The 27,284-nt window shown below is 31.8% G+C and overlaps 2 protein-coding genes across 3 annotated transcripts; both read right to left on the bottom strand.

Moving 5' to 3' along the window:
- Positions 1-891: 891 nt before the first annotated feature.
- On the bottom strand, positions 892-5,673 carry LOC111003356 (histone-lysine N-trimethyltransferase SMYD5). Its single transcript, XM_022273803.2, has 7 exons — positions 5,492-5,673; positions 5,282-5,409; positions 4,719-4,955; positions 4,106-4,343; positions 3,090-3,267; positions 2,414-2,628; positions 892-2,075 (listed from the first exon to the last, which is right to left on the bottom strand). The coding sequence occupies exons 1-7, from the start codon at positions 5,528-5,530 to the stop codon at positions 1,956-1,958; spliced, it is 1,155 nt and encodes a 384-aa protein (XP_022129495.2). The 5' UTR covers positions 5,531-5,673; the 3' UTR covers positions 892-1,955.
- Positions 5,674-6,374: 701 nt separating this feature from the next.
- LOC111003387 (organic cation transporter protein) lies at positions 6,375-24,126 on the bottom strand. Of its 2 annotated transcripts, none has more exons than XM_022273850.2 (7): positions 24,036-24,126; positions 14,462-14,672; positions 11,717-11,817; positions 10,189-10,340; positions 9,235-9,861; positions 8,271-8,452; positions 6,375-7,322 (listed from the first exon to the last, which is right to left on the bottom strand). In XM_022273850.2, the coding sequence occupies exons 2-7, from the start codon at positions 14,570-14,572 to the stop codon at positions 7,164-7,166; spliced, it is 1,332 nt and encodes a 443-aa protein (XP_022129542.2). In that variant the 5' UTR covers positions 14,573-14,672; positions 24,036-24,126; the 3' UTR covers positions 6,375-7,163. The 2 variants fall into 2 exon arrangements, with proteins under 2 accessions (XP_022129542.2, XP_022129541.2); XM_022273849.2 differs by lacking the exon at positions 24,036-24,126 and adding an exon at positions 19,115-19,457.
- Positions 24,127-27,284: the final 3,158 nt, after the last annotated feature.

Here is a 27,284-nt window from a genome sequence, read left to right as displayed (position 1 = left end):
GTGGGCTTTTGGGGCGTTTAATTCCTTAGGAATGACCGAAGATTTCAATATTTGATCAGAATTCGATTATTTTAACGAATTTATGTTAGGGATTGTCAGTGGGGTTTTTAGTTTCCATTTCAAAAAGCTAAATAATTAATATAAACACAAAATATCAAACAATATTTTTATTGATAACACTTTTACATTTAATGACATCTATACACAAAATCTATACAAAATGTATACCATAAACGGACTTTAAATTTTAAACATTTCTCTGTTTAAATGTTTGTTCTTTACGTCTTGTAATGTTTCTTTGTTCTTTATAATTAAATCAAAAAGGCAGTGGCGGATTTGGGCATCAAATTTTTATGTTGATACTTCATAGAAATTTAAAAAAAAATCTGCAACAGTCTGCAAAAATTAAAACTTGACTTTCCTCTCTCACATTTAATTCATTATACATTTGGAACAGCAAACTTCCATATTCTAGACTAAAATATAAGTGTAATTGCTATGAAGTTTTTGGATTTAACTTCACAGGTTAGAAAATTTGTAAATCCGCCACTGTATAAAGTGATGCAATGAGTAGATATAACTGAACGTGAATAATATATTTCGTCGATTATGGATTTACTAAGACATTTTATTGCTTTCGAATCTACGTAATCATGTAACGATATACGAAATAAGCCACAAAACAGCTCAATTTTGCATATGAATTTTACTATCTTGTGGTACGAAAATATATCTATAGCGAAATGGCAATGCATTAGAAAATAGCGGCGACTCAAGCCGCCAATTTTCTATTGCAGGCTATGTCTAAGATCAGATAGACACTTTTTGTACGCCCTACAAAAATGTATAAAATACAGTACCTATTTTACGATTTAATAACAAAACGAAATATAAAGGTAATCTTTTATTCACTATAAAACATACATTTAGGCCTTGATTATCACATCTAACTAAATCTAAATATTATCTCCTAATACAGATTTAGCCGAGTTTTAATTTTTTTAACACTTATTCCTATTTCTCACCTTTTTCTACGATAAAGAAAATATGAAGACTGAGATCTAAAACAATTTACGGAGACTAAAGACAATATTACACGAACATTTACGTACACGTGCAAACGCACGCACGCTTAAACTTTTTTTTTTATAGAACAGGGGGCAAACGGGCAGGAGACTCACCTGATGTTACCGCCGCCCATGGACACTTAACACTTACAGACGAGTGTTAGCTAAATTGGGCAAAATATTTTTTATATTATTCATTTGATTTTTTCTTCTTTTTGGAAGAATCTTTCATATCTTATCTCAACCAATACGTAAAATCGATAACTGACCGTGACAGAAAAGTAACGAATGCTCGTTGTATGGAAAACATAAAAGTGGGGATATTCAGGTATCTTATGACACAAGATCTTCTACCCTACGATACAGACAGGATACACTGTACCTTATATCATACACAATTTGTATCTGAGCTATGAGCTATAATAAATTAGTTCGCGCATATACTAGCATAATATAGAAACAATGAAAACTTTAACGACTTACTAAATCTACATGTTAGGCCGTATGAAATACACTAGCGATTGTTAAACATTTAAAAAATGTCCGCATTTAAAATGCATTTAGACAATATTTTATACAAATCTGTTATACTTAAACTTAACTTATTCTATCGATGCACAGGATTTCTCTTCAGTCCCAACCCAGTTGCTCAGTTCAGTCAGGATTATTGACTGCAACATCTGCCCGGACTCTATTAGATAAAATAGGGAAGTAAGGAAGGAACTAGATAACAGTTCAATATATCTTTTATTAAGGTGACACTCAAATGTTTTTTATTATTTGTATAGACTGCTATTAGTATTTTTATTAAAATATTAATAATTCCGCATTGGAGCACTAATCACTGATTCACAGTCCTAGCAAACAGAATGCCAGCAAGTTAGAGCATCAGGCATCCGAGTCAATCTCTTCTTCACTCATCTCCTCTTCACTTGTCACGTCCGGCTGAGTGCTCTCAGATAAGCACTTCTCGCAACCACATATGAACAGATAGTTCTCGGCTAACTCCTACAAAAATACAATAATTATTGTTATTATATCTAGAAACTTATTCAATGAAATTGCTTTCTGCGACAATATCAACATCAGTAAAGAATAAACAACAATAACATCAGTAAAGCCAGACAAAATTATAATTTATATCATAATAGATAATTTGAAATTTGTTTGAGTACAATGCCATCTAGTGACATGTTTTTGAATATAACAAATTCATTATTACTGCCATCTTTCGATATCTGTATGTACAACTTAGTGTTTCTATAAAAAAACTGGTAATCTCTTTTGTGTCTGTAAGACCAAATAGTTCTAATGCTATAATAAAAACTTACATAAAAACAACAAACCTTTTGTCTAGAATGCCTTGAGCGCTGTAAAGAGCATTCATCTAAATAGCTGATACAAATCTCTTCTCCAGGCATTATTGTTTTCAGTGCAATTAATTGTATCCGATGATCCCCATAAGGAAAAGTAGACTCTGCGTTAGGGGAACAGCTATGGTTACTTGCACTCTGCAACTGATAAAGGCCGGAACCTTCATTGTTGAGAAAGTGTCCAGCTTCTGAAATTGCAAGGGTTTAATAGTATAACAGATAATAATATAATCAAAGGCCGGCAACGCACTCGCGAGCCCTCTGGCATTGAGGGTGTCCATGGGCGGCGGTATCACTTAACATCAGGTGAGCCTCCTGCCCGTTTGCCCCCTGTTCTATAAAAAATAAAAAAAATCAAGTATATTAATATCTGCATCAAAAGCAGAACAATTTTCTTTATAATACTGAAAACCTATACTTAATTCCATTCTCAAAGAGCACTGTGTGTACTTATGTATTAAATTATATTTTTCACCAACTGGATTCAAATTAAACAGTACACAGAAAACAAAATAAATTGAATATGAATATCCAAAAAAAAAGAAATAAAGAAATATTTATATATAAATTAATGCTAATGTTATTATTTAAAACTTGATTCAAGTTAATAATTTTAAACTTATTAGATATAATTAAAATTATTTCTTACCATTTTCAATATCCTTATATAACCTGTCAATAAATAGATCTATTTGTTGCCTCTCATCATCAGACATGGCCAACTCAGAAACATAATGTACCCACTGTGCAAGAGGACTAGTACCTATTCCCTGGCCATTGGTACCAACTAGAGCCATAAGGGTACAAAATCCTTCAGGTGAAAGAAACTAAAAAGTGTAAATATGATTACAAATTAAGAAAGTGTGTGCATACAAAGTACACAATATGTCAAAAGTAAAACTTCTTTGTAAATAAAAAAATAATAATATATGATCATGGACCCAGTATATAATCACTCCATGTATTTGTATATATATTCACACTGTTGACATAATGTATTACGCATAGGTGCTAAATACAAATAAATAAAAAATCTGCATTTACTACACAATCTTATGCGACAAAATTGGGATCTAAAGTTCTAATGTATAACCAACAAATGAATACATTAGCATGTATTTTTTCTCAATCTCCCTTGTTCACTCTCAATATTTCTCACTATCTCATCTCATCCATCCACAGCTCTCATCCACCTCTCGCTGCACTGTGCGTGATGCGACATTCTCTATCTCACTTGCTCCCTAGTCACGCTCATGACTATTTGGTTCATGCAACGTTCGCCCTTTCTCACTCACTCTCAATGGCTCTCTCCCTTTTGACAAAAATGCTTAGACAAAAGCGCTGCACAACTTTGTGACGCTAATATTATAATTATTGTGTTTCATCCGTAAAAAAAATACCTTTGTGCGCCTAAATGTTTCAAATTTTCAATATATTTATATTTAATTGTTAATAATAGTGCAGGTGTAATTTATAAGCCCAGTAGAAGTTCAGAATTTCCTAATTGAAAGTCATGTTTTTTTTAATTTATACCACTTTTTAAGAGTATGTATGAAGTTATGTAGCTATTGAAATGGGCAAACAGCAGCACATTTCTGCAATTTTTTGGTCTATTTGTTTTTCCCTCTACTAAACTCATTTTGTCAATATTTTGATGTTAATTACCTCATCAATATAATCTCCACTAATTACATTTGCTGTCAAATCTCTTAAAGTATGGAGCTGATCTTTAAACTGATCACCAAGCAATTTGTGCATCAAATCAGCATCTTCATTAATAGTTCTATGGCAAAACTGTTTGATGTTGGAAGCAGCCATTGCTGGATCTGGATGTTGTTTAATGTATGCTAATATTCTAACCAATAGCATGATACTTGTTGTTTCAGGTGGGTAATGCAGTTGTCTGTAACGAAAAAAAATTATACATGTCTATCAATAGGAACTAAAGGTACATAAGATTAAGAATTAATCTTCATAAAGAACAACATACATATATGGGATTTCTCACAGCTTATAGTGAATAGAATTTATTTACATTACATGTGTCCATGGGCGGCGGTATCACTTAACATCAGGTGAGTCTCCTGCCCATTTGCCCCTGTTCTATAAAAAAACCATATATTACATTCTGAAATTTTATTTATAAATTTCTGTATGTTGTATATGATAATATGTAATATTATTATTATATGAAATATATTTGCTGGCAAGTTAAAATTACATTTATAAACACATTTTACAATATCAATATATAGAAAATAACAAGTAGTCTCCTTACTTCCAAGCTTCTAGCAAGATATGTATGGGATGCCTAGCATCAGATTGATCATAGCACAATGATCTATGATAACTGACACTAGCATTTCCCCTACATCTATCAGAACAGTACGGCACACCGCAGGCATTACACCTGGTTATACCGATAAGGGGTTCTTCAAAATTATCTGAATGTGGTAATGCTATGTCTGGTTTTACAGCTAGCCTTCTAACATTTTGTTCTGGTGTCTCAAGAGCTCTGGAATTAGAATTAGGCAATGGTAAAAATTTTTGTAACAACAGTAGTATTAAATTGACAGTAAAATGTATTAGGCAGTTGTGATACATAATTTCTTACATATTGTATTAAGACTCTCAAAAATATTTTAATACAACAGCATTTTTAAAGTGAAACTTTTATTACATCTTCTCAAACTTTTTGCTCTGTGTAGCACATATCCTGTGACGGTCGGAATAGGGATAAAATGAAAGCCCTCGTTATATACTGGGTATCCATTACGCAATAGATACCACTTTATATAAAGAAAAAAGTAATCATAATTTATTAACCTCTATTTAATGTACCTCATACAATGATCACAAGCCAGATACCCGTACGCAGCGTTCCACGCAAATTGACATGACACCAAAGGATCCTCTTCTAATATTACATCTCCTATATTGTAAGGTTTGGTTGCATATAAACCCTTTCCCTATAATAAAATATAAAAGCTCAGAAAAACCCCGACATTCATTGTTTCAATCATAATATTGTATTTGTTGAAGTAACGATACCTTTTTAGCATTTGAATGTCGAACCTCGTAGCCAGTCATGTTTTAATAAGTTAGTTTTTCCGATCACTCGGTAAAATAAATATTTTTCAAGTCAAGTATAATTGGATCAGCAGTCAGCTCTAAAAAATTATCACGTTTACTGTATAGAGGTTATTTTGGTTATGTTTGTTTGAATTTTAGTGCAAGGTAACCCGTAAAATGTAAATCGTCACATTGCCTATACAAATACAGATACAGCAGATAATAGTGACGGCACAGACGGTCTAATTTTAAAGCAACGTGAAAGTGAATAGAAAAAGTAATAATTATTGAGTTTGATTAGTAACCTTGGCAATTTATTGATTATATATTTTATACAAATAAATTTTAATTTAATTTATGTATATTTTCAGAGAGATCTTAAAGACTACATCGTAGTAAGCTTTACTTCAAAAGCTGAAGGCTTTACATTTTAACGACTAATAAAAGTTACTCGTTTTTTATTTATGAAATGCTCAGACATGCTAGTTGGTATTTTTTAAACATTTTCTCAATTAAACGGGCGGCGAAACCCTCATCCTCAAAAATACAAATTTGTGTTACTATTTGTAATGTTCTAGGCTGGGGCTTAATCAAGATACCTTAACGTTATTATTTATATTTTTGATGATATTAACAGATATCATACAGCTTAATGAGTAACACTTGGCAAAAGGCAAAACTATACCTGACTAGTAATCAGATGAAACTGAAAACTACATAATATATAAGTACAAAACAAACACCAAACTCTGTCTACAGGATATACAAATATCCAATATACATAAATTCACTATTTAGATTATTTTTTTTTACTATTTTTATGTTTTTACAACAAGAAAGGCCAAAAAATAAAACCGAAAAATATGAAATATAATTTATTCCTTATTTATTACGAATATTTACAATTGCAGATAATGTTTATACCTGTATATTTAGAGCTATTAATAGTGATGTACCTAATACTTTATTTAGTTAGTATTGGTCCCTTTGGTTGCAATGCAATTAATTATAAAGGCACTGGCTAGTTTTTATTTTAGGCACTATTATTTCTTTTTTTATATTAGAATAAAGCTTTACGGTGAAGATGCGGCAGAACTCCAACAAAAACGTTGTAAAAACAATCCTAAAGTTTTCCTAACATGTACTAAAATTTCGAACAATAACAATTTTTAAACACCTTTTTTATCTACATTTTTTGCGCGCATCGCTCACTTTAAATAAATGAATTGATTATACTATATACTTTTTTTTGGGAATCTGTCGCATCTACACTGCATAAATACATATAATTAAATGTTTTCATTTATATATAAGAATAATTGTATTCTTAAAATAGTTCTTAAATTACTTATTCAATAGATTAATTTTATCTTCTTTAATACATGTGACCATTTTAAATACAGTGGCCCAACAAGTTTCTAGTCTAATACAAGTATATTTTTTAAGTAGGTATTTTATTGGCACAAAGAAGTTTTAGGTACTAGGGGTAATATGTATTCAGAAACAAGACTATAACAAGATTTGCGCATTAGGTACACGACATCTACTCTATTTTCTATGAAGTTGAGAAATAATAGTTAATTTCACTGTTAACTATTTAAGTAATTACATTTGTCATTGAATTATTGAACTGTTTATACTTTTACACTGTCTATAAATGAGTCATAATCTTCGTTTTTTGAGTTTCAATCTGGGCTATCGTGTCGAACATGGGTAACGTTTTGGTCTCAGGGGTAAACGTTAGCGTGAATGCGGCAACTATAGACACCGACGCAAAGAGAATTGATGGTAGCGCCGCAAATTCTGACGCCTGTAAAAAAAACACGAAGTTAATTAGTTGCTTAGGTTAAATACCCTGTAAATCAGCTTTGGGTTTTATCCTGGAAAATTAACACACGGTCAAAATTTAATTAACACAAGTTTCAAGTAACACAGTTCTAGTTTCATGTGTTTGTGAATGAAGAAAATAATTAAAGCCGGGTTGAAAATAAATATGACTATGAAAAGTCTCACACGGCTCTTATGGGTTATACAGATAAAACAAAGGACTTTAATACAAAAAAGCCTTAATATTAACAGAAGATATTTAGTCCTAAGAAAACTCTTACAAAATATACAACAATAACTTGTAATACATTCGAATCTATTGTTAATATATTCACAAATTGTATGTAATTTGTTTAAAATGTTTTCTTTAATAATCATTTATGTTTACCATTTGTCAGGCGTTTTACTACGTCTAGAACCTTCTTAAGTTAAATTGTTGCTACATATTGAGTGATAGCATAACGTGACAAATATAATAATATGTGAATTCGTATTTACTAATAAATTTATTTTGCCACAATCGTGTATTTAATGCATAGTTCGAATGTATCAATTGTTTCGAAAATTGTAAATGATATGTATGAGCACAATGCAAATTCAAAATTCATTTATTCAATTTAGATGCGTCTTAGGGCATGCTTATGAATGTCAAAAACGTTTACAGAACTCGCGAAAGAGCAAAACTACGCCATCCGTTCGCACGACTGTAATATTGTCTCCGGACCTATTAAACAGATTTTTTTCTATCAGTAGATAGCTACATTATCCTGTAGCATAGGCAATCGTGTAGAATTGTTTTGGCAATAATATTGGTGTTTTCCAATATTTATGCAACGGGGCGTTCCCAGCCATAGCTTATTTTCTTAGAAACTGGTTGATTTCTATTTCATCGTAATACGATGTGACAAATCAATTCAACCTTTGCACTTACCAGAAGTGGAGTTAAAGGAGCCAGCATACTTCCAAATCTAGCGGCAGTGTTTCCACAGCCCATTAGAGTCCCTCTCACACTTGTAGGAAAAAGTTCCAAGGTATATGTATAGATGCCGGTGAAACATATAACTACACCCATTTTTCCACACAGGAAAAGCGCTACCTTGAGCCACATAATTGCTGAAAACGAAAAATATGTAATAATATCAAAACAAAAATTATTTTGAGATTTATTGTGAAATATATTACGGATATTAATTCATTGCTTAAACTTCAATGCCCAATATTTTGTTTCAAAATTTTAAATAATTTTTCTACAACTCAGAACCGTGAAAACATCTAAAAGTTGAAATAGTTTCAAGAGAGACTCTATCATATTATACTAGATAGTTTGAATTTACTTAAAGTTATCCGTCTTCAGGATATGAAACTTGTTATATAGGAAGGCTAGTTACCGGGTACATATTTTAGGAATCCTGTTTTCAGGATCTTTTGTATATGTATTATGATTTGTTCAAGGAACATTGCCCAGTGACTTTTCTGGATTTGTGACAAGAACTGAATGATACTAGAGAGAAAGGGAATTTTCTCGATGCCAGACAAAACATTTTAGAACGCTGTATAACTTCTTTTATTCGTGACTATGTTGTGTACTTATTTTTATAGCAATGAGATTAGGTGTGTACGTATTTTAATAGCAATTAAACTGTATTTTTATAGCTATTAGATTAGTTATTTTTCTCCAGTGAGTCTTTTCTCTAGCAAACAAAATCTTGTAAAAACAGAAAAAGAGTGGAACTTGCCCCCTCCTATCATACCTAGACAGTGTAATAAGGTATCATTTAAGCGGTGGTTAAATAGAACTTCTGGGCAGGCCACACCTCACTTAACATCTGGTGGGATTTTGGCCAATGGTCTGGCCAGTTCTGTATATGTTAAAAGTAATGTTACAAAATACTTACAATCAGGTGAAAAGGTTTGTGCTAAAAGGAAGAAAGCTGATGCTACATATCCACATTGTAAAGATACCTTCCTTCCGAATCTTTTAAATGTATACAGTGCTATCAGATCACCAGGGAAGGAGGAGAGTGAAGAAAGTACAAAGTTTGTGTATTTATTTCCCGGTAACAGAACCGCGTGGACAGCCATTCCATAATAAATAAAACTAGAAGCGAAGAAACAGAATGACGTCACCAATAAACGCGTCATTATTTCTCTGGATGCTAATATGTCTTTCATTCTCTCTTTCTCCTTTTGTACCACGACGTTGAATTGGAACCGCAAGTCTTCATTGCTCGTCTCATTAATTTCATGCTCTGTTACTTCCAGTTTGTTCATCTGTGTTATTATTTTTAATGTCTCTTTCGCTTCGTCCATTTTTCCTCTTAACATCTGCCATCTCGTACTCTCTCTAAGTATAAATGCGTAGAGAATGAAGAGGATTAATGGCGAATAGACGACAATAATAAGCAGTTTCCAGTATTTTAGTCCCATTGCGATAAATGCAAAGCAAACTTCTCCTACGTAAACTGCGTATGAGAAAATGACACCGGCTGACACTCTTTTGCTTTCTCCACCAACTTCTATTACTGTAATATAAAATATCCTCGTAAAAAATGATAACCCCCAAATTGTACTGAACAGTATTTAATAAGATTTTTTATTTGTATTTATGGGCCTTGTATCTCTAAGTGTTATATGTATAAGCATAAAAAAGTTGTGTTTATTAATATAATTTAAATAAAAAAATATCGTGGACTTGAAGATCTATAAGTTTGCTTGTTATTTAATAAAGTGCTTAGGTTTTTTAATACTATAGCAATATATTTATTTATATATGTTAAAATTCTACATTCTTTTAAATTAAATAAAAATACCATCTGAACCCGTATTACTAAGGCCTTAAGTCAACTTACACAGAACAACAGCAACTGTATATAACCCAGAAGCGAGAATTGATTCCAAAAATTCAACCGTTATGTATGCGTAATAGTTGGTAATAAATATCTTAGATAGTCCTACAATTCCACCAATTGAGCAAAAGATTATAGTCGGTTTTCTTCCAACTCTGAAATTAAAACATAGATTAGAAATTATAAAAATTAATAAATCAGTGGCGCTACAACCTCTATCAGATTTTTGAATCTGTTTCATGATCATCTTTGAATTTAATAGGCAAGTAGGTGATCAGCCTCCAGTGCCTTATACACATCGTCAACTTTTTGAGTCTAAAACATGTCGGTTTCCTCACGATGTTTTCCTTCATCGTTCGAGCAAATGTCAAATGCGCACATAGAAAGAAAGTCCATTGGTACACAGCTGGGGATTGAACCTACGACCTCAGGTATGAGAATCGCACGCTTAAGCCAACACTGCTCTTTATGATTATAAATTATAGTTACAGTCTTTAAATAAAAATACTACGATCCAAAAAAGGCCGGCGAAACACTAGCCGGCTGCAAGTGTCCATGGGCGGGTCGGTATTAATTAACAAAAATACTAATATTAATCTAGTTAAAACCATTTTGTTTTTTTCATATTTGTTTCATCCATGATTTTTTTTTAAGACTTGCCGCCATATTAACATTTTAAGCCGCCAATTGCTAAGTTGGAAAATCATTTCCGCAGCCGTGGTTCGAACTTACGACATTTTGGTTGTGAAACTCATTTCTCCCTTTATTCGTTTTCATGAATATTATTATCAGTTAATAAATAAATGTATCAATGACCTAAATTGCGCGCCAATTTATTCTACAAATTAGTTATCATTCGTTTTTATGTATCACGAATCCGGTGATAAGGATTTCTTAGAGTGTCATTACTTACTATACATTACATAAAATAATAATGCAAATAAAAATTCTAAAATTGGACTTTATAAGTAATTTAGTTATATAATACTTATCAATAAAGGATGGCTTATAATTTTTTTATTACTTATGTTTAATAAAAAAATTATTAGCCATCTTTTTTTAAACTAACACGTTCAGTTCAGATTATATCCGTTTTAATGTACCTTTGTACATAGGAAATATATTTTCACATAATGTTCCCGTAGAGCAGAAACTCAATTTTTTTGACAGAATACTTTATTAGATGACTCGTAAACTCCCAATTGCAATATGAAGGAGATTGATCTCTAAATATTCCTGGTAATTTACTAATGCATTTCTTACTTCTGCATTTTCAATAATCGCTGCGTATGCGCTGTATTTAACCATCTAGATATCCAGTAGGCACGTCATCCTATCTAGCCAGAGATTAATGTATCTGTTTGGTGATATTTTTTTTAATAGGCAAGTCGGTGAACAGTCTTCTGCCGGATTTCTTCGCCGTACGCGGGAGTGTTAAATGCGCAGATAGAAATTTCACCGAAAGCATGAGAGTCGCAACACTGCTCTTACTAATTATATATACTGACATATTTTAATATTTCCAACTTACTTGTCAGCTATCAGTCCAGTTATCAACATAGAAACAATCATTCCGGCGTTATGGATGCAGCCTACTAGAGTCGATTTCCATGATTCACAGCCGATGTTCAACTGGAAAGTATAAAAAATATATACATGGTCCTAAAAATTTACGATTCGAAACAAGAGCATAAAATTTATTAGTTTACTGCGTTAGTTTTAGCAAGTTTACAAACGCAAATAGTTAATTTCTATTATAAATTATTGATATATATCTGATACTCAACTCATCGTCCACTTTCAACCATTTAAAATTTGTTCAATTAACTTTTTGGTAAACTTCTATGCTCAGCATAGTTATAATATATCTACTAAAAAATAGCATACATAAGTTACAGTTAATTGAATAGAGGTTTTGAGTGTTTAGTTAGTTCATTCTTCAAGTGTTATATTATATGTATATATAAGAACTGTTCTGAGTTAGATAACTTTATCTTAAAGAGATCAAATGTAAGCACGTACAAACGACATAGTGTGAGGAATGTTTTTATGGAAAGAAAATTTTAAAAAATTACTTGTGCAAACCTAAAAAAGTTTTTTTCGTAGGTCAAGTAAAATATCATATAAGAGCAAAACGAAGTTCGCGTTGACAGGTACGTTAAAATAAATAAATATTTTATAAGCATATTCACGTCACACATGTACGATTTACGTGAAGATGGTGATCAAATTAATGCATATAGTATATGTATATTATGTTAGTACAATTGCTATACTGAATACAGCAACAGGTCATTGACTAATGGTATTTTAAAAAGAATGTGTAAATTCATTGATTTATCAGACATTTCTCGTTGCACTCTAGATTAACAACCGTTTCTCAGTTAATTGAATAATCATGTCATAGGACCTTGGCATAGGCAAAGGAAAATATCCAAATACATTGTTACAAACAGGTGCCTCGCTTGTTCTTAGTAGCTTGTTGTGCTGGAATTCCTTAATCGATACCAAGATTCTTAGTAGCTAACCTCTATTTCTCAGTTACACGTCAGTCACACGCCTTAGATCCGATAAAAAAAATGAATAGGTGTACGATTATTAAGCATTTCAATTAAAATTTAAAGACTCAGTGTTGGCCTAGTGGTTAAAGCGTGCAGCTCTTATTACTGAGGTCGTAGGTTCGGTGTGCATCATAAGACTTTCGTACGATAGCACAGTAACGGAAAACGCCGTAAGTAAATCGGAATGCCTTAGACCCAAAGTGCACTGAAGGCTAAATGCGTACCAAAATCTGAGGCCTAGACATAAAAGCTTGAAGCATCATTGATTTTTTAAATTATTATTTTAAAATTGATGCAAAATCACACCTACACCTGACATAATTTCATTTAAATAATAACTTTACACTATCTTCATACCACAAATAGAATATCAGTACTATTATTATTCTTAATACTAACATTAGTTTAAAGACAAGAAAATAAATATTGAAATAGTTTAATTTTAATTCCACTGCCAATATTATGTGCAATAAACTGTGTTATCTAAACTCTAGGCAGCCTAAGCCTCAGTCAGGAAGCCGGAATCACAGGATCTCAAATTCCAAGCACGTACCGTTATTTAAAATTATTATAAAACATATAAACAGCGTTATCTGTAATCCCTGCTATTGAGAAAACTCTATTATAAATGTTATGGTAAATAAAACATATAACTCCGCGATTTATATTGTTTTTGTTAGAGCGCGACGACTTTTACTGCTGCAGTCTTCCTACTAGAAATTAAGCATATCGACATTAAGAAATATTAAATGTATATATTTTTATATTTAGATTTATGTATCTGTTCCGTTTTCACTAGTTTTAAAGACACGCAGATGGTCAGTTTCTGTGCATGCCACGGTCCATTTTCCGATCTAAAGCATACCATAAAGGCTTTCTGACAGAATTTCCTTCACCATACGAGCAAATAGAGAAAGAAAAATACAGAAAGTCCATTGGTTGGTTGGCAGTCGTACCTACGACCTCTGGGATGAGACTCACACGTTCATGTCACTAGGTCACCTTCTCTTTATATAATATATATATTTTACAAAAACTTACGATCTTTTATGAACAAAGGTTCTTGTGAAGAAGCGCTAAATTCATTACCTTCTATAATATATTCGTTGCTTCAATAAGTTTAAAATTGAACAACTTCCAAGATATGTAACAATTGTAGGATTAATATTCAAATTCAGAGTTATAAATATTCATATTGTAACGTAACACTTTATTACAATGATTTTTATAAGTTCAAAAACTTGTTTAATGGTAAGTAAAGTTAGAGGTCGAGCAAATAAACATTCCAGTAAAGAGAAATCCAAATATAAATTCATAGCGTTTTAAATAATTAATAATATGTCACAATAACGCTAAAAACATTATAAGGCACCATAATAGTTTTTCACTAGAACCATTTTGCATTCGAATTAACTCATTATAGAATTGTTAATTACATTCAAATATTTGCCGATCTTATAGTAATGGTTTTATTTTTTCGTATAATTAAAGCATGCCTTTTCCTCTATTTAAAACCAGTTCACGTTTTAAGGTGTATATGTTACGTCACCACAGGTAATTTCGGTAATACATTTTTGTAAATGAGATGTTTGTGCTAACATTAGTCGTTCTTATAATCTATTGTATGCGCGATTTCGAAAAGGTATAGGAACGATTACTTTCAATATAATTCGTTAATAGCTTTAGATGTCTGGTAAAAGTGTAAAAGAACTTACTGCAGCGACAACCGAATTATTATTATCAAAAACCCAATCGTGGCATTCTTCCAATACTTCAAAGAACGTGTTATTTGAACACGTTTGATTGGATTTGGTGTATCGCTGCATGTCCAGAACTGGTCGGTAACATTTGGCGTCGACATTTTGGGGCCACCATTTTGGTATGGCCACTGACGGATTAGCATCTTCGCATTCTGGAACTCGACACCTGCAAATAAATCACAATTAGCTCTAATTTGCATAGTAGAGGTCGAGGACGACACAAAAAAACAAACGAAGTTCCGACATATTAATGCCTTTGAGTGAATTAGATAACAAGTATTTCTTTAAATTTATTATTATAAGCAGATTTATAAGCGATAAGTTCTATTAACGAAAAACAAGGTTAGGTAATAATTTAATTATTACGTTTGCGTTATTTTCACGTATGCTAGCCGTAAATATTTTTTTATGTAACAAAGGAAAATTATTGTAATACTGTCCGTCGACCTTAGACTGATAACCCTATCCTTTATTTTAAATCTATTATTAACAGTCCAATGCCAAGGTTTTCATGTAGCATTGTGAGCTTGCCAGTTTATTATGTGGGACTTAGCAGTTGGCAATACTTAAAATATCATACTAAGCTATTCCTATAGCGATTGATAAATAAGCAGTACTAGATATGATTATTCATAAGCATTTGAACAAAAATTGGCATCTATTTTTTATCATCAAAACTCTAGTAAACTTCGAGTTGATTTTATTTCATAAATGAAATTTAATCAGGTGTTTTTGTTAAATTATTTACATTGCTAGGTTCTCTGTATGTTAATCGTCTCGTTACCATAGCAACCAATAATATTTTTTGAGAAATTCAAGCCATTAGTTTGTTATAGTTTACAAACCTATAAGAAAACTAATGGCTTGAACCTTAATGAATCCAGTGAAAAGAGATAGCTACTCATGCAAAGAAGACGTGATAGGAGCACGATTCCAACGATGCGTGATGATAAAAAATTAGGTTACTAGTCGTTGTAATAATTAATATGTATTAAAACGAAAAATATATTAGAATACATATATTATAACAAAGGTACTCTCGGTCTTAGTTTGACAAACCTACTAAGACATGCGGCTTTCCTAACAATGTTATTAAATTTTTATGATATTAGTTTACCATAATATATTATTTCATTTTACTTTTATTGCAAAACACACAAGTAATAAAAGCATATACATTCTTAGTTTTTGTGCTTTAGAAAATTTTGCGTACATTAAATCAGAAATTAATATTTTCGCATTCTTTGTTCATATATTTCTTGTAAAATACGATATACCAGCTTGTGATACGTGCAAGAACTGGAGGTCATTGACTCCAATTGGACAAAGCATTAACGCTTATTCATCCTGTGGGATAAAGACGACTTACACATTATTGCTCACCACAGCAAAGAACGGTTGCTTACCAACCAGTATTTTAGAAAAATATTTGTATATTTTTTTACTAAATCCAACTGTACTATTAAAAAAATAAATCATACGTTAAAATGATAAATGTATTTTTATTTCACTTTTTTATGGACACAACAGAATGGTAATGAGTGAATGACAATTGCACACATATCCATCATCACATTGACCTCAATTTGTTGTCAAGTATCCATTTAATTTGAATCCTTTAGTCCCATGAATAATTATTTCAAGTGTCAAGAAAGAGAAGATATTTTTCTTAATTTAACTTTGTTAGAAATTGCTTTAGTGATGGGTGTGAGTTAAAATAAAACAAAATCCTCACGTCTGTACGTCTGTACTGTATGACAGATTTTTAGAAAGTAGCCTACAAAATTGACCTAGCCGGTAAACAAATTTGATAAATAAATATTTTTTTAGAAACCTAGACATTCCTAAAAAACTAAATGACTTGATGAATTTATACATTACTTTTATATTGAAAACTTTTTATTAAATATTATATATAATAATAAAATTCCCAAGGTCTGAAATCAGCAAAATTTTGTGCGAACCAACAGTTCAGGCACCTCTCTTTCGTATTCTTCGCAATTTCAACAAATTAAATACTAATCCGGAGCTGAATATATTCGGCAGTGGGCTGATCGGTTTTAAAGAAAGCATTGTTAAGTGCCTATCACAATCCTAATACGCTGTTTTTTCTGGTATTTTTTTAATGTAAATTTTTTTGTGCTTACTAAACAATTTCTGGTATTAATATTTTAACGCGTATATATTTTAATTGTATTTATGTTTGTTAATTTATATTTACCTTAATACTTATAGATAAAATAGTTTTTTAACATATACTGTAGATTTAGTACTATGTATGATGTGGTAAATAATAAATAAAAGAAAACTACTTGTCTACTAACTTTTAATTATGAAATAAGTTTTTAATATTAGGTTTAATAAAAACCTTAATGAGATTCAATTGAGATCTTCTGCAACTTGGTATGTCACTTAACGAGTATAGAATTGTAATGAACGTTGCGCACGTAGTAACCAGTGGCCAGACTGGTCCTCTACTACTCTCTCTAAATAGATATACTTAATTGTCTATTTCTAGACGCGTCAGGCCTGGCGCCTGTTGACCAACGGCATAAGTGCAGTTTTAGAATAATCATTAAGCGCCATTTCATTAGTTATACGCCCCTAAACCTGACCAGTTTAGTAAAAGGCATAACCTCTTTCACAGAAACATTAAAGACTTTAATTATTTGTATTGAACGGGTATAAAATACACCGGTAATAAAATGTTATGAATCTTTTATCGCTGTGGGCATATTTGTCGTGAATGCGATTTCTTGCGAAATATGAAACTTGTTTTTTTCTTAGTACTTTATGCATTTGTGTAATGTAAATACCGTTTTATTTATGTGTTGAAAGATATTATTTTAATATAATAAAATGAGTTAATGGCCCATTAAATTTGGTGTTTTTGTATCTAACCGTTAGTTTTTCCAGTTCCAGTTTGGAAATAAAAATGAAGAAACTATAATGAGAAATATTTTTTTTATTTATTAATTAAAATAATTTCATTTTTGATAATATTTAGTATTTATTTGTCAAGTTCTAAACTAAGTTAATTTTTGAATAATGTTTTTCTTGACTACAGTTATTTAGCCGACCATTTACGTCGACTTTCTCATTACATAACATACTTTCTTCATCGAGAGCCGAAAACATCGATAAATTTAAAATAATATTGTACTGAAAGTAAAAGCTGTCGTGGATCAGATATAAATAATAATAATATGGTGTCTTGACAGTTAAGGAAAGATCAGACCTGTTGGGTTCACAGAACTTTAGATACATAATACTTGTGCACGGCAGATCCTGATTTTAATAGACTTGTGTGTTCTTTATGTATCGGCATGTGTTTTTTTTGTTTTTATCTTCGGACCAGCTGTCCGCGATTCCATATTAAAGAGGTTTTAAGGTATTTGCATTGTATCTAAAAAAAGGTAGACTCTGATTTGACTTTCTCTCGGGTGATTTTTGTCGAGTGGAAATGAAAAAGAATTATGTCATGTATGTAAGTTTTTAAGTCCAGAGATTACAGACCACAAACAAAAACAAACAAACCTTTTCACATTATTTACTTATATATGTTTTTTTTATATAATATGTATAAATATAAAGGCAGTGCTAGCGTTAGTGAGCGATTCTTATCGTTGAGGTTGTAGGTCCGAAATCTCGGCTGTGAACAAATGAACTTTCTGACGGTGATGGAATTCACAGTCACTTGTCTAAAAAAAAACAAATGACAACCTAACAGATACAAAATTAGGAGTCATGACCAAATACGTAATAGTACCACGGGTTATTATAATATGTAAATATTTTTGTTTACAGTTCATGAGAAGTTAATTTTTGGATATTTTCGAACTGTTTTTCTCTCAATAATTAAATTTTATTAACAAATAAAAATTAAGCAAGTATTTTACTGCTTGTTATTTTCAAACACAATACGGTGTCAATAAAATAGATTTAATTCTAATGAGTTAAATGACGTATGATTAGATTATTTACACAGGTGCATTTTTTAAATTACAGTTAGTACATAAAATCAAATCAAAAACATTTGAATATTTCAAAACCTTTTAATAATTAAAACTGCTTATATCGCTCATACATTAATATTAGTTATAACACAGTCAAAAGTTGCACAACCCTAATGCATCGTGATGCTGGCGCCATCGACCTATTATAACAAAACTCGTAGCAAAAAGTGAGGAAAATTCGTAGCCAATGCTACGCAATTTCATCATCAGCAACAGTAGCAGAACGAGATTTTCAATTAATTAAGTGTACTATTAACAATAAACTTAATTGTTATTTACTTAAGCGCACAAAGTAGTTTGTATCAATTAGTTTGTGTTTAAAGAGATTTATTTTTCTTTTTAAACGTAGTAATTATTATATAAACAATATATTTTGTGGATGTACCAATATCAGAAAAATAATTAATGTTATTTCCTAACTTATTAAACCTTTTTTCACATAATGACATATTTTAGAAATAATTAAAATCATAAAATTATTGTTATTGAAAACAATATTAATATTAAATTCCATTTTCACCAGGAATAGATAAATTGAAAAAAAATATTCACAAAATATTTAGATAAAAATAATAAAATAAAAATTACTTGCCTGTGTTCAACATCTTCAGCCACGAAAATATAATTCACGTGGATCATAGATACCATCATTAAGGGTACACATATTAAAATATATTGAATCACTTGAAACTTGCCAAATTGGTCCAATTGTTTATAAACATCTCCCTTGTCCACACTTTCTACTCCGGTCGCAGTCATAATGTACGAGGCGACTACGCAAAAATATTAAGCGACGTGCAAAAATTTAATAAAAATAATCGTGAGACCTGCACACACGGATGCTGTCAAAGAACTAATTCAAAATAACAACAGAGAGCACAGGATCTTTTAGCGTACGCGTTCGTGGCGCTCGTACGAATGCTACGCGCGTACGGCGTCTAGCAATTTTTTCTCGATATAGGTATTAGACCGTAAGTCATTTAAATGGAACGCCTTGTTTGTTTGGTTGATATATTTGAACTTCGAAATTGGTTCCTTGACACATAGTATAGAAAAATATTAGGTTTAATTATGATTTAGTTAGAATAATGGGATCGAGTCGTTTAGTAGGGGAATGTTAATTAGGATTCGCTGGTCAAGAGTGCCTACTTAAAATGCTGGGTGAAAGGATGTTCGTTTCCGTGGCGCCAGAAAGCTTTTACAAACAAATTTGCGATCAATTGTATCATACTGAAATTGTATGCCCTTTATTTGCATGCGACATGAATTTTTACAGTTACCATGACGCATTTTCACTGCATAAATCTGTTATGTACATTAATTTCTTGTTCTAGATGTATTCCAAAGCGGATTGATTATTCAAGTGCTCAGCTGAAATGTCAGTAAGCCATAAATTGGTGGACCTGCCTATGTGGACCGGTGGACTGGCGAAACAATTCTGTATTTGCACAAAGCCGTACAGTGGCCCACCTCAAAATATTATTATAAAAGAAAAGTTATACAATTTGAACAATTGTTTCAACAATAATATGGTGTTACAGCCGCCTAATATACTCTAAACATGTATTGTTGGTCAAATTAAATGCATATCAATAATGTTTTCTTACATACAAAATACAATAAAAAAAATAAAAGTAAAAATTTAATAATGTATCATCTTGGAAGGGTCTAATAATATGTCTGTCTTAATCGTTAATCAATGTTGTTTATTTGGTTTTTTGTCATTTCAGTATACAAAGAGGTTTTCGTTGGCGCTTAATATTAGCAATAAAAAGTCTTAAAGGTCAAATCTACAAAACTTTGGCATTATGGCACTGTATCTTTTTATACAGTTATATTGGCCTGAAATAAATGCTATGAAATTTACGTACATATCTTTGTATGGTAATATTATCGAAGTTCGAATCCGTTTAGCGCCTTTCTCATCCTTGACGTTGTACAGAGAATGAAAATTTCATATACAATGATGATAAATGAAAAAAAATATCATTAAACCAGGTAGATTAAGTGTGACGCGACGTATACCCATGGTTAAACTACTGTTGAATAATATAGTAATGTATTGTGTGTTTCATATATCAATATAGTAATTATAATTATATCTTAATTTAGTATTTAAAAGAGATAATAGATGTTTTCATAATATTGTATAATGTCTATCAATTATAATCGTTTATATTCTATTCACAATATACAGCTCTTACGAGTCTGGAAACCGGTTGTGTTTTAACAAAACTAAACCACAAACATCATTTAAAAAATGTTCTAAAAATATAATACAAGTTCTGTACTGATCCCTAAGTACAAAAACATTCGAACATCATCTTGTCTCGTTCAATAATAATTTGACGATCGAATATTCTAAGTAATGTCTTGTGATTCCTAGAAAATATTTGTGCCTGTGTATAGATTTGTTGAGTTTAATAAAACGAGCAATCTAACACGGAATTATGGTGTCGTGGAGTAATTAAGTTACAATGTCTGGCCGACAAGAAGGCACAAGTGGCTGAGGTCGGGATCCTGTATAAGGTCTCAGCACTTGGAAGTTTTAAAATACATATATCTCTATTATTACCTTTTGTATATATAGATATATTTTAATATATATATACAAAAGGTAATAATATAGTATAATTATAGTATAATTTGTATATATAGATATATTAAAATATATCTATATATACAAAAGGTAAGTACTTTGGCAGTTTAAAAACATCAGAGGCGCTTCAAGTTTTTTAGGTCTGAGCCTCAGATTTCTGAATCTAATAGGCAAGTAGGTGATCAGCCTCCTGTGCCTGACGCAAGCCGTCGACTTTTTGGGTCTAGGGCAAGCCGGTTTCCTCACATTGTTTTCCTTCACCGGTCGAGCGAATGTTTATTGCGCACATACAAAGAAAGTCCATTGGTGCACAACAGGGGATCAGGGCTACGACCTCAGGGATAAGAGTCGCACGCTGAAGCCACTAGGCCAACACCTATCAACTTTAGCACTGTAGTACAAGATTATCTTTACAATTGCCATAAGTCTGATAACAACTATAAAAAAAGTAATTACAAAACAGTCCCAATATATCGTGTGCCTAAGCAAACGTTCAACGTCAAACTTACTTAGACAAAATAAAAAAACAGAAAAAATTATAATTTGCATATTTAAATTGAAGTTTGGAATAAATTTTAGTGTAAACATCCTCCCTTTCATTTATTCATTTAACAATTTCACGATAGCAAAAGATAGAGTCATACAAATTGTTCTCTACTGCTTCAAAAATTATATTTGTTAATTAACAGAACGATACAAGACGAACATAGCGTTTATTAATTATAATTACAAATTGAAAAACTCACAGTACAAGACATCTTAACAACAATATTTTTAGGTCAATGCTTAAGATTTACCGATCAACTGGATGACCCCAGATCAACAAAAACCGTCTTATACCTTATCTGATAAATTACAAAGGCCTAAAGATCACTAATACATGGCACATGTCCTCCACAAGTCATATGATAATGTTAATGTACTATAAAGAGGTCAAAAAAGAATTGGACACATCGCGAATTGCTGGAATCGCTCAATGAATTAAGAATCATTGTACTCGCCCTGATTTGTGAAGCCGGTCGTGTACAATGATTCTTTTGGCCGTATGAGCCCCTGTTAGCTCGCTGAATCGTTTAGGGCTGGGATACAAGGCATTGCAAGGGGGGGCCGACGTTGTGGTATCCAACGGGGATGCGAATGGGCTGCGGGTTCGACCTTCCTGGTCCTCTCCGCCTCTTCTTTATGGCGCATGAGAGCCTAGCAGATTCTCTTGGGGATTTCCCACGTGCCGTCACTGTCCGTGCTTGAAACTGCTACTCTCAGATTGTTATCGAGTGTAGCGTCCTCATGCTATGGTAATAAATACACAAAACCAATACATCGATCTTTAACTTTTTTCTTTTTTTTACTTGCATTGCGCATATCCTACCGCGGCGCGACGGCTTGGTGCGGGAGGGTTACCCACCGTACCCACTAAAACTCCAAGGCGGCACAATCGCCCTTTGCGGTATGCGGAATACATATATCCTGACCCAAAACCCCATAAGGTCTCACCTGTCTACCATATGCCGATAACGAATTATCTCATAATGCGGTCAACCAATGCGCAGAAGCGATGAGAACTTGGAACTTAGATCGTGGTTGGTAACAAAGAAGATATAAGATCACGTGGCTGTTCACAAACCAGATGGACCGATGAAGAAAATGCCCAGCGTCCTTAAAACTATACGCTGTTATAAGCTAGTGAAAAACCGATAGAAACAAATTGCTCGGATATGAGCTACCGACTGAAAAAGAGAGAAATTAATATGTTTATATTAATTTCTGTCGAACAAGACATCCATATCGGCGTTCCTTTTATCAAGATACTTAAGTTAATGCAACGCCCCCTATGTTCCGTTTGTTGTTCCTATTTGTGAGTCCTATGTAAACTAGAGTACAATTTTTGTTTGACAAGGGCGAACGGATAAAGTATCTTATTATTGAGCTATAACAGAACAAGGTTGAATCACATTGAGACGAGATAATTTTACAATTAAAAAGTAATTATTATTAAACGCACTAATTATAAGACCGTGTACCTATTTGTTAACAAAGCCGTTGACTTATTACGCGAATCTAAGATCCTTTCATAAGTTTGACAAGAGTCACTTATGAAGTTTAAATATAGCCTTTAAATCTATTAACATCGTAAACCTAGTGGTTAAATTGGTCATTTAGAGCCCTCAGATCCTACTTCTTTATAGGAAAGTATCGTAAGGAACAGTAAACAGGTGTCACAAACAAAAACAAATGAAGACCTTTCGACTTAAGAGAAAATGAAGAGACTACTGTAGAAGGACTGTAGTGACCCATAATTTATTCCACATCAGGAGTCTTAGTTATAAGATAACCCAACTTTGAAACTGAAGAAGGCAATTACAATAACCAATGGACTCTTTTGGTGCCCCTTAAATGATAATAGTATAAAATAAATTAAATAATTTTAAAAGAAAATAAACAAATAGAATAGGCGATAATCATTTATAAAGAACTCACTTACACAACCCCAAACATTACGCATTTTCACACACACTTCAATAAGAAAATGAGTAGTATATTGTATTTGTAAGTATTTAATCTTTGTTGTATAAGTGTATGGTGTAATTGGCAACATTTTTTCGAATGGATGTGGATTAACAATACATAGTAAGATTTCGAGCCGAATCATTATTACACATTAAAGTTGTTATTCCGTGTCTCGGTTGACATAAATGGCGTAAACCTCGAAGGTCCTGGGGGCTTAGTCAAGATGCCTTAATAGTTGCTTATGTAGAAAGACGAAAACTAAATTCGTAAAAAAGGCCGTAAAGGTAATGGTTCCGGTTTACCGGGTTACATGCATATCAGAAACAGACTCATATATATGATACCTCACTCAACACTGCATTGAATCCTTATATCATAAAGTGATAAAAAATCCTAATTTACTTACAGTAAGATTGTAGTGGGTCATCTCTGGATCTACTGAGCCGATTTTTAAGAATCGACTAACTTGCGAGTGTCATAGGTATGAACTATTATAAATCAACTTAATTATAAACAAAAGACAATCGCTATTAATCAATTGAAGGCTAAGCAAATTTTCGTTAATGCTCTAAAGTTTCATTTGCTATAAACATTGCGCCCCTATGAACGTTGACACATTTTTAAGTAGATATTTCAGACTCACCAAGGATATTGTATTACGATAGAAAAATACATGTAACAATATCAGTTGGCATTGATTTCGCAATGTCAATGTTGACACTTAAGCAGAAACGTCTTTTTCAAGGAAGTATTTATATTATTGTTTCTTAATAACGAAATGACTTACTTTTAACATTGTAAAGACAGATGTTTAAAGATAATACCTGGGTTCTGAGAATCAACGAAAACAAAGTATTCGAAATTCAAAACGAGTATTTATACAGAGAGAAAGAAATGTAAAAAAACAGCGAAGGCTGTATTATTCTCACTCAGAATTGCTTAGCTTTATAAGCATAAGACGCAGGCAGTTTCTTCAACAATTATATTACGTGGCATTTATTTATCATGAAATCATTTTATTGCTTTTGTGTAAAGCGTGTTGGTATAAATATGTCAATTACTTAGAACATCCCCGCTGATCAAGGAACTGTACACAGCCGTTTCACAAATTTATTAAGTCACACCTTTATATAACTAATAGGGTAAATATGATTGAATAAAAAATTCTATTGAGTTTGTAAATTTCTACTTAGTAAAAAAATTGAAATATATAAAGGAATACCATTAACAATATGAATAGAGAATTAAATTAACTACACAACTATTAGCAGCTTTACAAATAACTAAATTAAATTTCTAAAATTGTCCGAATAGCTTGCAACATTTTGTATACAGTTTGGTCAGCAATAAAAAAAAACAAAAAGCTATTAAAAACGTCCTTCCATTTTATGTTTTGTCAGGGTTTAGTCCTATTACATTGATAAATCTAACCTTGAGATTACTTAGCAGGTATTCTTGGTACAATCTTCAGTTGGCCTCAAACAAGGTTGGAATCCGAGCATTATACATGCAGTTTTAGGTTTTAGATTATAATAATTGTGTTTGCAAAGTTAAGTTATGATTTCAAGTTATTAATTCATCTTTATTATTTGGATGTCATAATTCGCAATCCGTATTTTTTGCCAGATTGGCAAGCACAGGCACGAGCTCAATACTATACAAAAATGTAAATACCCAAGCTTATACAATCACCAATACAATATAATTTATATAATAGATAACATAGAACCAACAATAATATAAATAAAACAGTTTATGGTTAAAGTGTAATTAATGATACCCATAAAATGCCGATTACAAAATTAGGTTTAGAAAGTATATAAAATTAATTAACATGAATTCAAAATACTATTAATTTGTCACTGTCTACTGGTCTGTCGCTATTACTAAAATTCAATGGAAATTTAACTTTCCCATTCATACGTAAATAAATATTCTATGATACTGCGGACACGATAAGATCTAAGTTATTTTACTGCTATGAATAATTTAAAAGATTTGGCGAATAAGTACCGCAAATAACATTTACATGTGTTAAGTGTTCGGAAACTTACAATGTAACCGACGTCATAAGCACCCAAGGTATTCACAAAAAGGTTAACTAAGCAAGATACGATTACGTGATTTAAAACGTATATTTATATTTTATAAATGAATGATCCATCCCAGCAAATTAAAAACTGGTTTAAAAAGTTTGAATCTTAAATACTAAAAAGGTCATCGTGCAAAATATATTTTAATAAATTTGTAAATCTATCCTCATGTCGTTTGGATTATGATGCAAATTTGAATTAAATTGAATGCCTTGATTTCTATACTAAATACTTTAACGATAGGTGTGCCAAATGCTAATTATTCCTAGCCATAAATTATTGTATAAAATCCTAATTTTCCTTTAATATTGTTTCACTAGTTTTACATTATTAAATCATATTATTTTAGTTCTTATATTCGTCGAAGAAAGTATTCAAAATTAGCTAATAAGTAGAAACAGAAGAAATATTGTATAATATCTTCTGCTTCAGTTACTTTTTTAATTTGTAGGGATCATGATAATGACGCCGCACTATTTCCTCTACTTCCATGTCTTCCGCAATCCTCATCGCCAGAGTCAGTCAGGTCCAGAGAGTAGGGGATCGGCCTAGACGTTTAGTACTCTCTTCTCTATCTGTCACAATAAATTTCTCTAGACTCTTCTGGTTCTCTAGATGTTACATTTCCATTGAAGTATCGCATTTTTTACCTAAAACTTATAGTAAAGGTATGACGTGTCCACGATTGATTTTCCAGCTGTTCCATGGAATCCTATCAATGAGCGTTGGCCTCCTGCACTACATTTACTTTCCTCCTTCCAGATATTCGTATTCCAGAATTCAGTGTTATAGAGGAAAACGGGTCTTGACGAAATTATTGTTTGTTTTTTCAGAGATGTTCTGGCCCTTCCACGAAAACATATTGTTTGACATGTTAATTGTCTGTCTACAACTAACGCGTTTCTTAAAGTTCTGACATCATCGTAAAAATTAATAAATACAAGAATGCGAATTCTTCAAACTTTAGTTACCTAAATCAATTATTAGAGGACAAACTGGGTATGTACATTTTTTTACATTGGACTTAAGTAATGGAATGTAAGGTCTATAGCTTTGCATATCTTTCTCTTTATCCCGTATGGTAGAAACATATTATTAGATTTGATATATCGGAGTCGTGCTTAGTGCAAGTCTCGACTCTTCCCTTACATTGTAATAATTCTAGTGACGCTATCTGCCAATAGCTAATTTAAAATATTTAGGTTTTATTACTAACATTTATGTTTATTAAAACAAAACAAACAAAGCTTGTTTTGTGTCTCTTAATTAGACCTTGATCATAAATTTATTTTGTTTAAAAATATTTATGAACGAGTTAGTTCTAATATTAATACTATATAAACAATGGGTTAGTCTTTGCATATTTTTGAAATGAAACTTCTTTAGGCGCATGAGGGTATTTTTTTTATGGAACGTCATGAAGATGTGCGCCGTTAATTTGTGGATGAAAAGGAAGAGAGCGAGTGAGAGAAGCCTAATATTATGAATGTCAACTGTGCCATTATCATTAATCTGTCAGACCCATATATAAAGTACATTTAGATATAGCCATATAACAAAGT

Source organism: Pieris rapae, chromosome 3 (assembly GCF_905147795.1).
Source record: "Pieris rapae chromosome 3, ilPieRapa1.1, whole genome shotgun sequence".
NCBI lineage: Eukaryota > Metazoa > Arthropoda > Insecta > Lepidoptera > Pieridae > Pieris > Pieris rapae.
This window is presented reverse-complemented; position numbering and strand designations above follow the sequence as displayed.